The 12,091-nt window shown below is 39.2% G+C and overlaps 1 protein-coding gene across 3 annotated transcripts in view; it reads left to right on the forward strand.

Annotated features, from left to right (window-relative positions):
- Positions 1-8,152, forward strand: part of BDKRB1 (bradykinin receptor B1) — a 35,708-nt gene extending 27,556 nt beyond the window's left edge. For 2 of the 3 annotated variants that reach the window (XM_059850263.1, XM_059850260.1), the window contains exon 2: positions 6,280-8,152. In XM_059850263.1, the coding sequence (XP_059706246.1) occupies positions 6,334-7,425 (1,092 nt within the window). In that variant the 5' untranslated portion in view covers positions 6,280-6,333 and the 3' untranslated portion in view covers positions 7,426-8,152. Of the gene's footprint in view, positions 1-49; positions 3,719-6,279 lie in introns of those variants that run through there. The other variant, XM_059850262.1, reaches the window with a different exon arrangement.
- Positions 8,153-12,091: the final 3,939 nt, after the last annotated feature.

The following is a 12,091-nucleotide window of genomic DNA, read 5'->3' on the forward strand; positions in this document are numbered from 1 at the left end:
AGATGCTTACTTGGCTTCCCGGTACACCAAAGGAAAGTGAGCTGAAACAACAGAACTATAGCTGCTTGGACATTTTTCTTTTCAGGGCCCATTTCTGAGTGCTGTTGCCCATCCTCAGTCCCTTTGGAAGTTTAAATCAGAATTAAGGCAGCTAAGGGTACTGAAATATTTCTGGTAACTTTGCCTGCTGGTAGGTCAAGGTCCTATGCAGACACCAGCAACAATGGAAAGCCCCTGCAGCAGCTTCTGCACATTACAGAGCAGACAGTGTCAGCTCTCAAACTGTTTAATTCCCATTTTCCTGACTATTCAGTGTGATGACACATTTGTGGTATTCACATGCACCATTTATACACACAAGAAAAAACCCCAAGAAATAAAGTGTAACATCCAAGCTCTATCTGACCTACTGATAGCTTCCAGTCACACTTGGCTCAGTTCTGTTCTTACAGAAACCTGACAAAATATGAGAAAGGATTTTTGTAATATGAGGTCAGACTCTGTCCAGAGAATTTCAGAGCCGAAGATGGCAAACAGTAATCATATCTTTTTATTCTTTTATTATTTTATCCTGTCCCTTTCTTACCTCTGCTCCCATCTTCTCTTTTACTGAGGCTGCCACAACTGTTCTCAAGACTTTGGCATGCAAAGAGCTGACTCCCCATTCAGTCTGACAGAGCTGGGGACCATGGCCACAGTAATGGCAAGGACATCAACAGCCGGATGATATTTCTGGCCTTCAGCATTTACACGCAGGAGTTATTCTCACTTCTCTCTCATTTTTCACATGGATTATTGTCTTCCCTTGAAAAATCAAGAGTTTAAGAGCTGTTACACAAGCCTCAGGTGCTTGCTGCAGACAGGAGAAAGTTGCTCTTTTTTAGACAGGGTTTCAGTGGAGGAGTTGGGGTCTTGGTCCAGTTCTCCCAAATCCCTAAGCAGTCTTTAGCCATTGAATCATCTTTCCATTCCATTCAACCTATATTGGCTCCTTTATATTTTGCTGTTTCAAGCTCTGTAAACTGTAGTTAGCAGGGCTTGATTATTACCACACTGTTGTGCTACCAGCATCATTCTTTGGGAATTGTAAATAACTCATCCAGAGTTTAAGCTCTCCTTAGCCATCTCTATAGTATACATGAAGAAATCCAACAAAGCTGAACAAAGTTTTACCTCAAAAGGTCAGGTCAAAAACCTTCTCTGCTGTTACAGAACAGATGAACAGTTATAGCAGATAATTAGGCTGATTTGCCAAACATTTCAATAAAGAAAATGAAATCATTAAAACATACTGATACAAAAATATATATTGTCCCAATCATTAAAGGCTCTAGCCATCTTTGAAGGAAGATTTTAATGGCTGAACTGCTGGACCAAGAGCCAGAACTCTGGAGACCTTTGGGATTTTAGACTATCTTGTAATAATGTGTGATAATTAGGCAAAGAGTCTTACCTCTAAGTTCAACATGCTTGTTTAATCATTCTGATCAGAGAGGCTCAGTTAGCATTTTTAAATTCCTACACAGCTCTAAAAATGTTTACTTTCTACAGAAAAGTCTGCCTAGATGGTGTGACTGAAGATCATTCTAACTTAAAACATAAACAAACATGCTGTGAGCATCCTGAGCTGAAGGTGCCAATAGACAGATATGCTTTTTACAGTAAAAAAACCTTAACTATTGACTCTTATTTTTAAACTAACCCTTCAAATTCCTTCAATTCATGGTCCATTACTTCTGTGCAAACTGTGAAATGTTACCACATCTTTATGTACTTTCTATAGGTTGAAATGAGGAATGAAGTTGTAAAGAGATAATAAATTAAATCCCCTTTCTAGTTGAATTTAAAGCTTGTTCTGAAGACTTGTTCTAATATCTTGAAATGCTGGAGATACTGCAGAGCCTATTCACTTTTTCTACTAAATGCATAGATTTCCGATTTTGAATCTCTCTCCATTACTGAAAAATGTTCCAAATATTGTAATGAAAAACAACAGAAAATAAGAAACTAAATTTGCAAAGAGGATTTGGATTTGCAAAACCAGTGTTTTGATCTCATTTTGATGTGACAAGTTTTGTAAGACTTGTTATTTATCATATAAATTTTAGACGCAGATGCAGTTTTTTTATTCATTCTCTATAAGTGACTAAATGTGGAACTTGGCAGATCCTAGAGATTCATGTCCAAGCAAGGACAAATTCCAAACTTCTTGTTATTGCTCAAATGTTCTTCATTATGGAAAAAATAACTTAAACACGGAAATGCAGTAGTGTAAGCAAAGTGGAGACTTGGGAAAGTCTGTGACGAAGATCTCCTGTCATATTGCACTTACCTTTATGAGTCAGTGTGAGATGGGCTGTTTCAAGATTTCCCTTCTGTTATTTGTTAGGATTCCTTACATAATGTGTAATTCACAAATTACATGTTGTTTTCAAGTCTTTGCCAAAATTAAAAGTTTACAAGATGTTAAAAAAACCAGAGCAACATTAAATCCTGAGCCATTTAGAGTTTTCTCCATTGTGATGGTGTAAACTGGAGCATGTTTTGTTTATCAATTTTAGCACTGTTTGCATAACTATCTTACTATGCTTTAATGAATAAAAATTTGGGATAAAAGTCTTTTTCGTTATAGGAAGTTCATAATAAGGTATCACCATTCAGCCTCCCCTGCCTTTTCATTTTAACTTACTTATCAAACAAAAATGGACACAATTGAGTAAGAATCGAGATATATGGTGCATGTGTTGGTGAAGTAGCCAATGAGAAGAATATTTTCCTATAAGTAAATAGCATTCCAGTCCCTTGATAATTTCTCATTGTTTGTTGGGGTTTTTTTTTAATTGAAAACCTACATTGTTTACATGGCTATGCTTAAGACAGATTTGCATGTAAAGTCTGAGATGCAAGGTATTATCTTTTTAAAATATTGCTCTAATTAGTGGACAATCAGAATGAAAAAGATAAAAATAATTTATAAACTCTCTGGCTACTTGGTCCCAGAAAGTAATCAGGAAAATAAGAAGCTTATTTGGGTACAAGCCTGAGAAAATACAGCAGTCATCATGAATATTACTGAGAAGGAATATTCACAGAGATTCATGCCCTGGACACCTATAGTGGGGTACAAAAAACAGTGCTTTCCAAAAAGAGTGGAAGTGGGGTTTAGCAATGCTCATGTTTCATTCCCACCTATCTGTGCTGCTTTACCCCCAGCCCCTTGGCATGGCTCCCCTCATGGCTAGCAGGGAAAGGAGCTCCCAACACACCAAAAGCCAAATTCTAATTTCTCCCTGTGTGCATTGGTACAGAGAAGGCAATTCAGAGCTGGTAATTAAGTTCTTAGTTTTACAAACATTCACACAATGGAACTTTTAATTGGCAAGGACAATTTGAGAGCTTTAATTAGCGGTCAAAGGATGACAAGAGCCACGACACATGGCCTGTATTATTTCACAATGAGAATGAATTATTTCACCTCTTGAAAATTACTTCAGCTGACCTTTGGGAAAGTTAAAAAAATAAAATCCTTGGGCTTTCTTCCAAAATGTAACATCATACACATGGTGTATGGCCAGCAAAACACTCAGGACAGCCCTCAGTCACTCAGTTGTGCCTCAGGATGCATCTTTGAATTCTCTCAGTAACCTCTGTACTGCTGTTTGTCAACTGTTTCTGAATTTGAAACTTTGCCTGGATTGCCAGGAAAGACGAAGAATAGGTATGCCTATCTTTTTAAATGTATTATCTTTACTTAAATAATTTCTATATTTTATTTTAAAAAATAATCTTTTGTGCTCTCAGTTCTGGTCTGTGCAGTCTAGTAAGACTTTCCCTTTCTTTTCCACCACAAAAGTAATTCTGAAGGTCAGTATTTATTTATGTGTAAAGCCATGATCCATTTTACCTAATTGCTCTAACTGGCTAATGAGTATTAATAGTAAAAAGGGTGATAGATGCACTATGCATGGAAATTCGTCAGAAATCAGTTCAAAGTAAGAAAAATTTGTCATTATTTGTATAAAAGATGCCTGGAATATGTTAAGGACAGAAACTGAAAACCATTCACGTGGTTAATTTTCCATTAGCACTAACTACTTCAAAATACTTACAGAAATTACGGAAAATAAAGCGCATTTTCTGTCAAGAGAACATTAGGAACTCTAAATTAATAAAAGGCTTGTGGCTTGTGGTAGTGCTCAGACACTGATTAGTAGACTCTGAAGAAATTTTTGCAATGAAAAACTCTACAGAATCCTCAGGTACTATTGCTAGCTGAACAAGAATTTGGGTTTAGCTGTGAATAAAATCTAAGTTGCAATGAAAAATAAAACTTCCAGGTGTTTTTAGCTGAGCCCATCATGAATGAATTTGTGGCTCCAGCTGAGAGATCGTGTCTGAAGTGTCCAGAGTGGCTGGCATAAGCTGATAGCAAGAAGTCCTCAGGAAAATGGCAAGCAAGGACTATAAGCATTTATTTTCATTCTATATTTAGTAAAATAAATAATTCTGATTGTTTTTAACTGTTATTTTTCTTCTACATTATTTTTGAAATATAAAGTTTCAGATTTTCTGCCATTGCTCTCTCATGCCTTAGCCAGCCTCCTGCTATAACAGCATTGGATTTCTGCTGTCTCACAAAGAGCCTCTCTGATGCTAATCAGCCATTTATTTGCTATATGTGTTTTACCTGTAGTTTTAGATCCTCTCAAGTTCTCTTTGTTAGTGTGAGAGGTGTGGTGATCTAGGTAACCTTCAGACTGTTGTGAGGGAAATCCAGGGAGCTGTGCTCACTTGAGCTCTAGCTCAGTTCCCCATCAAGGCTGCCAGCTTGAGTGAGTTTATGGATTCAGACACAAGTTTTCTGCTCAGCTAATTCTGCAGCAAAGAAAAATGTTCTGTACATTACTACCAGATAGCCTGATGTGGAACATTAGTACTTAACTTATTCCTAGAGGCATCCCAAAATAAGTACTGCAAGGTGCTCATATACAGAAATCACTGAGGCTCTACATGTATGTAAAAGAGATGAAAGATGGTCCTAAATTCTCTCTTCAGAAATTCCATCATTAGGTGTTTACTAGGTGTAAGATACAGAAGCTGAAAGGGCAGAGTTAAATAGCTACAACAGAAAGTCAATATTTAGAATGCCAGATTGCAAAATATTCATTTTTTCAAATAGATTCTTTTCTGTGATTGACATGCTCCACTTGCATATGAAATACTGAAATGTCAGATGGCAGAACAGGCTCAACAATAACTTGCCTACCATATTGTTCTGAGACCAAATACCTGTAAAACCAGGATCCAGGCACTATCATCAAGCATGGCAGCACAAGAATGAAGTAGGGGGCAGCTCTGAGAGTGGATCTGCCCAGAAAGCCCAGTGAATTTTCATGGGAGGATAAGGTTTTACTCTTGTTCTTACTCCTGCATAATCTCACATGCAGCTACCAGAAAAAAAGAAAGGTGTTGCCAATGCTATGATGAACTAAACACTTTGGAGCCTGGGACAGACAAACTCAAATGAAATATTTGAGCTGAAGACGGCTATAAATTTAAAGCTGCAGAGGTCTTTCCTCCAGGCATGATTTTTAGTGTAATATTTTGGAGAAGTCTATGTTTTATTATTCCAACCACTGATATTTGAAGGCAATAAGCTGTCTAATCTAACAGCAATTTTGAACCCAAAGTTCAGGCTGGGAGGAACTGAGAAGAAACAAAGGAATCCAGAGTTCAGGCAGCAAGTGGCACATACAGGGAGTGAGCAACTTTCCCAATTCAGGGAAACAGGCATGATCCTGCTTCAGCAGGATAACAGAATATAATAATATATGAATGTATATATAATATAGTATTATAATATGGTAACATAACAACAGTAATATGGTAAATAAGAGTAAGAGAAAGGGCAGGGAAGGATGCAAAGCTGGCTTTGTGCCACCAGCATGACCCCCACTACTCTCAGGGAGGTGGAATTCTCCCCTATCTGTGTCTGTCATCAGTCTGGAGGAGATGTACAGAAATATTTACACTAATTTGTCACTTTCCTTCCTCTGTGCCACTTCAAACAATAGAAGCAAGGAGAGGAAACTTCATGGGATGTAGAGGAAGTTCTATCCTTGCTAAGACTGGGAACATTCCCACCGCTGCACATATCAAGTATGGATTGATCTAGCCCGTAATAATCAGTAAGGACTAATAAAGAATTTGCAGCAGTTAAATGTTTCTTACATCACTCATAGGAGGCAACTTTTGCTCTTTTATTCTTCTTTTTTGCAGTTATTTTCTTTCCTTTTGAAGACATCTCCTGTTCACTTTGGAATTTTTTAAAAAATGACTGAAACTCCTCTACTGAATATTCCCTCCTCAAACCAGAGTGAAAATCAGAGCAACTCAACTGTTTGCCCAGACTTGGATGACTGGTGGGACATTGTGTACTATGTAGGGCCCAAGTACATCAACACTGTCTGCATTATTGGTATGCTTGGAAATGTGTTTGTTCTCTTCACTTACTCACTGCACAAGGGCCCCCTGAAGAAAGCCGAAATCTACCTTATGAACCTCGCTGTTGCTGACCTTATCTTCCTCATGTGCCTCCCTTTCTGGGCAGAGAACATCAACAACGAGTTCAACTGGCCCTTTGGCCGTTTCCTGTGCCGCAGCATCAGCGCCTCCATCACCCTGAACATGTACACCAGCATCTACCTGCTCGTGGCCGTCAGCCTGGATCGCCACCTGACTTTTGTCCACACCTTGAGCCACAGAGAGATGTGGAGCAAATCTATGACCAAAGGGATCTGCTTGCTCATCTGGTTCTTTTGCATCCTTCTCAGCATCCCAGCTTTCGTGTTCCGGACTGTGAAAGACTTTCCCCAGTGGAATATTTCAGCCTGCACTTTGGACTTCCCCAGCCCAGCTATTTCGTGGGAAATAGCTGAAAACCTGGTGGGCAATGTGGTGGGGTTTCTGCTGCCATCCACAGCAATCATCTTCCTCAATTTCTCCACCATTAGGTCTCTACAAAAAACAGCGAAAGAACGAAGAGCGCTCAGAGCAAAGGGTTGCAAGAGGCACAAAGGCACGAAGGCAACCAGGCTGATCATCACTGTGGTACTGATGTTTCTTTTCTGCTGGACTCCTCACCATTTTTTTGTATTCCTTGATATTTTATACCACACAGAAGTGCTAAAAAGCTGCTTCTGGGGGGAACTGATCAACTTTGGGGAGCAGTTTTCTTATATGCTGGCTATGACCAACAGCTGCATTAACCCCGTGATTTATGTCTTTGTTGGGAAATACTTCAGGCAAAAGGCTTTAGAAGTTTTTTCACAGTTTATTCCCTGTGGATTTCCTTTGAGATGGGTATCTTTCAAAGAAATGTCTTCAAATTTCAACATGTTTCCAGTCAAGAGTAGTTTCACATAATTGTTCTCAGTTCCTCTTCATTTTGATATTATAACTTATTTGCTTTTTTCCCTCAGCTTTTTTTTCCCTCCCTTACTTTTCTGGTTTTGTGTTATCTATCCAAATGCAGAATGTGTGATGCCAGAATTTTTTACCAAATGATCTAACCTGTCTTACCTGTTAACAGTGTTAAAAGAAAAACTTTTTGACAAAATACCAGAAATCTGGTTTCTTTGCAGAAAGCCATAAGCCAGCTGAATATTTTGTTACGTTATATCTGTGATGACAGCTACTATACCACCTATTACACTATTCATAAAATTACAACACAGCAAATATGAGCTTAATCTTTGGCTGATAAATGCATTTAAGCAGGTATGGGATAACTTTGGTTACTTTGAACAATATTTTCACTGATTTGCATTTTCACAGTAAGATGTAGAGAATTTTTTTTTGTGCACTTTAATTATGTGCAGTGCATAAATATTCTACAAGAGGATGTAACACAAAGAAAGTGTACATAAATTGTAAAAAAAACAAGGTAATTCAGTAGCCTCCTCAAAACCTGACTTTTGCTGATCCAGTAAAGTATTACAAAATTGCTCATAAAGTACTGTAAAGAACCTTTTTATTTTTTGTATGTGACTATATCTATGAAGGCCATTGATACTGTATTATTTCGAGGCAAATCCTTAGAGACATATTTATGGTTTTATGAATCAAAATTAATAAACTACTTAACATCTTCTTTTGCTTCATAGTCTTGTTCTTTCTTATATTTTTTTTTTTATGTTTTGTCTCTTTCCCCCTATTCCTTTGGGGAAGAGCAAGTATATAGTTCTTTGTTTAAAAATCCTTGTTGCTGCCAGAACACAAACTCTTGTAGTAAAAAAAGTTTTTCCATCACAGCCACAATGGCAGAGTAGATGTAAAGAAACTGAGATCCAATTATGTGTGTGTAGAGACATGGAAAAAGATAGTGCAGCCTGTTCAGCCAGAGGATGTTGGTGCAGAAGGGAGCACCCAGACACATCAATTGTATAACAATTCATTTAACTCCTCATTGTAAAGCCTGTTCAGTCCTGTACTCACTGTAATAGCAGCTCGTTTTCTGGGGTTCCTTCTAGTGTTTCCATTTTGAATATGTAATTAACCTCTTATTTGATTATAGAAACTTGTCTATTTAACTTCATTGCAATAAGATTAGTGTTAATTTTCAATGGTTCTTTCAAACTTTTTGAATCTGAACAGTGGAAGCCTTTTGAAGACTTACATGTCTTCCTGCAAGATGGTTTAAGAATTAAGGGTGGATTAAGGGATCAGGGAGGAAGAATCTGTCATAGGTTTACTACTTCCACTGCTTCTGTGACAGATGTTTTTAAAATAAATATCAGGCTTAAACACCAGCAATAACAACAGCATGTGAAGTCCCCTGACTCATCTGAAATCAAATTCCTAATTCCCATCTACTGTAAAATGTTGAACACTGCATCTATTTAATGCATCCCCAGCTGAATCTTTAATTCAAAAAACTTCCGAGCAGAGATATTTTCTGGGGAAAGGGAAGGCTGCAATAATGAAAAAGTTGCAGAAAAAGAAGTTCCATTTTCTCACTACAGATGAGGATCTTTAAAGGGAAAAATATCTTGTCTCATCTGACTAACACTTGTCCATGTTAGTCAATGTACAAATAAAGGGAAAAAACACTTTTTGATTGTGGTGGCATATTTGGGCTATGACATAATAGATTGAAAATTAGTATGAAATCTGAATTTTATGGAAAACCTCCTGTTTCAATCCATGAGCAAGTGACAAGGGCTTTCATGAAAGCACCGCTCAACTGTCAGGAAAACATCTTAGTTTAAATACTGCTTTAAACCACTTAACAGAGTCTTGCAAACCAATAGATTTACTCTCCAGCATGAATGTCTGTAAATGTATGCATTTCTGACTATGTGTTAGGGTCTGGTGCTCGTCAGTGGCCACTTTTTGCTGAGGTGCTGTGCTGCACTCACCTCCCTGAGCTGTGCCCAGGACGGCTCTGGTGACAGCCACGGTGATGCTCCTGGGCTGGCAGGTGGCCAGGGTACTGCTGCTGTTTCTGTGCTGCTGAACTGGACAGGCTGGAACCAGTGGGACCTTGAGTTGAAGGGGTGTGGGTGAGCCTGTGTCAGAGCAGAGATTCACCTGCAGCCCTCAGAGGACCCGGGGCTGGAGCGGGTGGGTGCCTGAAGGAGAATGGCGCGACCTGCGAGAAGCCTCTGCTGGAGCAGGTTTTATGGCAGGACCTGTCACCTCATGGGGGACCCACACTGGACCAGTTCATGAAAAACAGCAGCCCTTGAGAAGAGCCCACAGTGGAGAAGTTCAAAGATGACTGTTTCATGTAGGTGGGAACCTCTGCTGCAGCAGGGAAAGCAGAGATTCTCTTACAGCCCAGGGAGGAGGAGGATGATATAGACTTGTCACTGTTGAGTAAGAAATGACACAGACTCACCAGAAGGCTGATTGGCATAATGCACCATTTATTTCAGAATGCTCCTTTTTATAAGTTGTTCCAATCCAGGTGGACTTGATTGGTCATTTAGTTAATACATTTCACCTGATTGGCTAATTAACAAGACAGCCTTCTTATAAACAACCTTTGAGAATAAACAAGAAAACAGAGAGTAGGAAAACACCTGCAGGTTAATAATAATAATAATAATAATAATAATAATAATAATAGTAAATAATCTATCCTTGTTTACCTTGAACTCCCTAAAGTCTCTCAGGCTGCTTCTGGGAAAGCTTATCTAGTTTTTTCACTCTGTGACCAGGCTGCCACATCCACACAGACTATATTAATGATGGACTTCAGGGGAACTCCTTGTTGCAGCCAGGCTGGGGACAAGAGGAGGAGTCCCTTGCAATGTTAAACCAGATAACCTGCTCCAAAAAGGGCCAAGGGTGGAGATTGTAATGGATGTGCCTTCAACTGCTGTGAGCTGTGGTTTGAGTTGCGTGTTACAGGAATTAGTGCAGCAGAGACCCATATCAGTGGAGGAGAGGCCTTACATGAAGAAGTTTAAGTGCATCAGTGACCAGATTTGAGCTGGCTTTGGTGCCCAGTAACTCCAAGAAACACAACACCACTCCTGTACTGAGTGACCACCAGAACAGATGGAGCCTGAAGTCATGGACCAAAAAGGATGTTTTGTAAATATTTGTGGACATTTTATGAATGTTTTCTAGGGGTGGCCCATTGACTAAAGAAATTACTTCTGTGTATTATGTCAAAGGATGGGAAGAAGGGTGGTGGTGGTTAATGAAGTTGTATCAAATAGTGTGGGACCTGGCATGATGAAAATGGTATGGAATAAGTGATGAAATGTGCTGGTTTGGGCTGGAGTAGAATTAATTTTCTTCACAGTGGCTAGTATGGAGCTGTGTTTTGGATTTGTGCTGAACACAGGGTCAATAATATAGAGAGGCTTTTGTTATTGCTGAGCAAGGCTTACACAGACAAGGCCTTTCCTGCATTCCGTGCTGCCACACTGGAGAGAAGGCTGGAAATTGGAAGGGGACACAGCCAGGATAGGTGACCCAAACTGACCAAAGGGATATTCCAGACCAGATGACATCATGCTCAGTATATAAAATGGAAAGAAGAAGGAAGCAAAAAGAGGAGGGGACGTTTGGAGTGATGCCATTTGTCTTTCCAAGGATCTGTTATGTGTGATGGGGCTCTGCTCTCCTGGAGGTGGCTGAACACCTGCCTGCCCATGGGAAGCAGTGAATTTATTGCTTATTTTGCTTTGTTTGTGTGGCTTTTGTTTTCCCTATTAAACTGTCTTTATCTCGACACATCCATTTTCCAGCTTTGACCCTTTTGATTCTTTCCCAGATCCCTCTGGTGGGGAAATGAGCAAGTGGCTGCATGGGGCTTGGCAGCTGGCTGGTTAAATTTGAACAAACCTGACCCAGGAGTGCTGTGTTGTTTCTGCCTTGAAGGTGTACATGAAAATAAAGAATGAACTTGAATTGCAGCAAGGAAATCTCAGGATCACCATAGCTGGTTCTGCCCCAGCACAAGGGAGTGCGTACCCCTCCACTGATTCCTTCTCTTGTGGTCAATAAATAAAGTTTCCTTGTTAGCCCTTTCAGAGTTCTTCACTGATCACCTCTCAATCAGTACTGAAATGTCAGTTCTGTAGCACTAGTACTGCCAGACTCCCCTGCCCATGCCTTGTTCTTTTGAATAAGCATCATTTGTACCTTCTCTCATGTAACTTCTCACACTCCTGATAAACATTGTCAAGAGTTAATCGCTAAAAAACTTCTCTGCTGCAAAAATAATTCCTGCACCTTAAGAGCATGCAAGTATATTTTAGCCTGTTCTCATCTGTCTATATTTAATTTCTATTTTACTATTAATTTCTCTAGGACAAGGACTATCTTTGCATTGTCTGTTCAGGCCTTGCTTAATGCCCAGCCTGGTCTTAGTTTATCATACAGGCCTCCTAACACTAGTGTAATAAATTGGCATTTAGGATTCACTGAAACACATCTCAAGGAATAATACAGCCTGGACTTTTACATTTGTAACATCAAAATATTTTGACAAGCCATTTCAATATTAAGAACTCTACCTGTAAATACAGATAGTTTTCATATCAGAGAACCTTCACCTTTAACAACAACAACA

This window comes from Haemorhous mexicanus, chromosome 6 (genome assembly GCF_027477595.1).
Source record: "Haemorhous mexicanus isolate bHaeMex1 chromosome 6, bHaeMex1.pri, whole genome shotgun sequence".
Lineage (NCBI taxonomy): Eukaryota > Metazoa > Chordata > Aves > Passeriformes > Fringillidae > Haemorhous > Haemorhous mexicanus.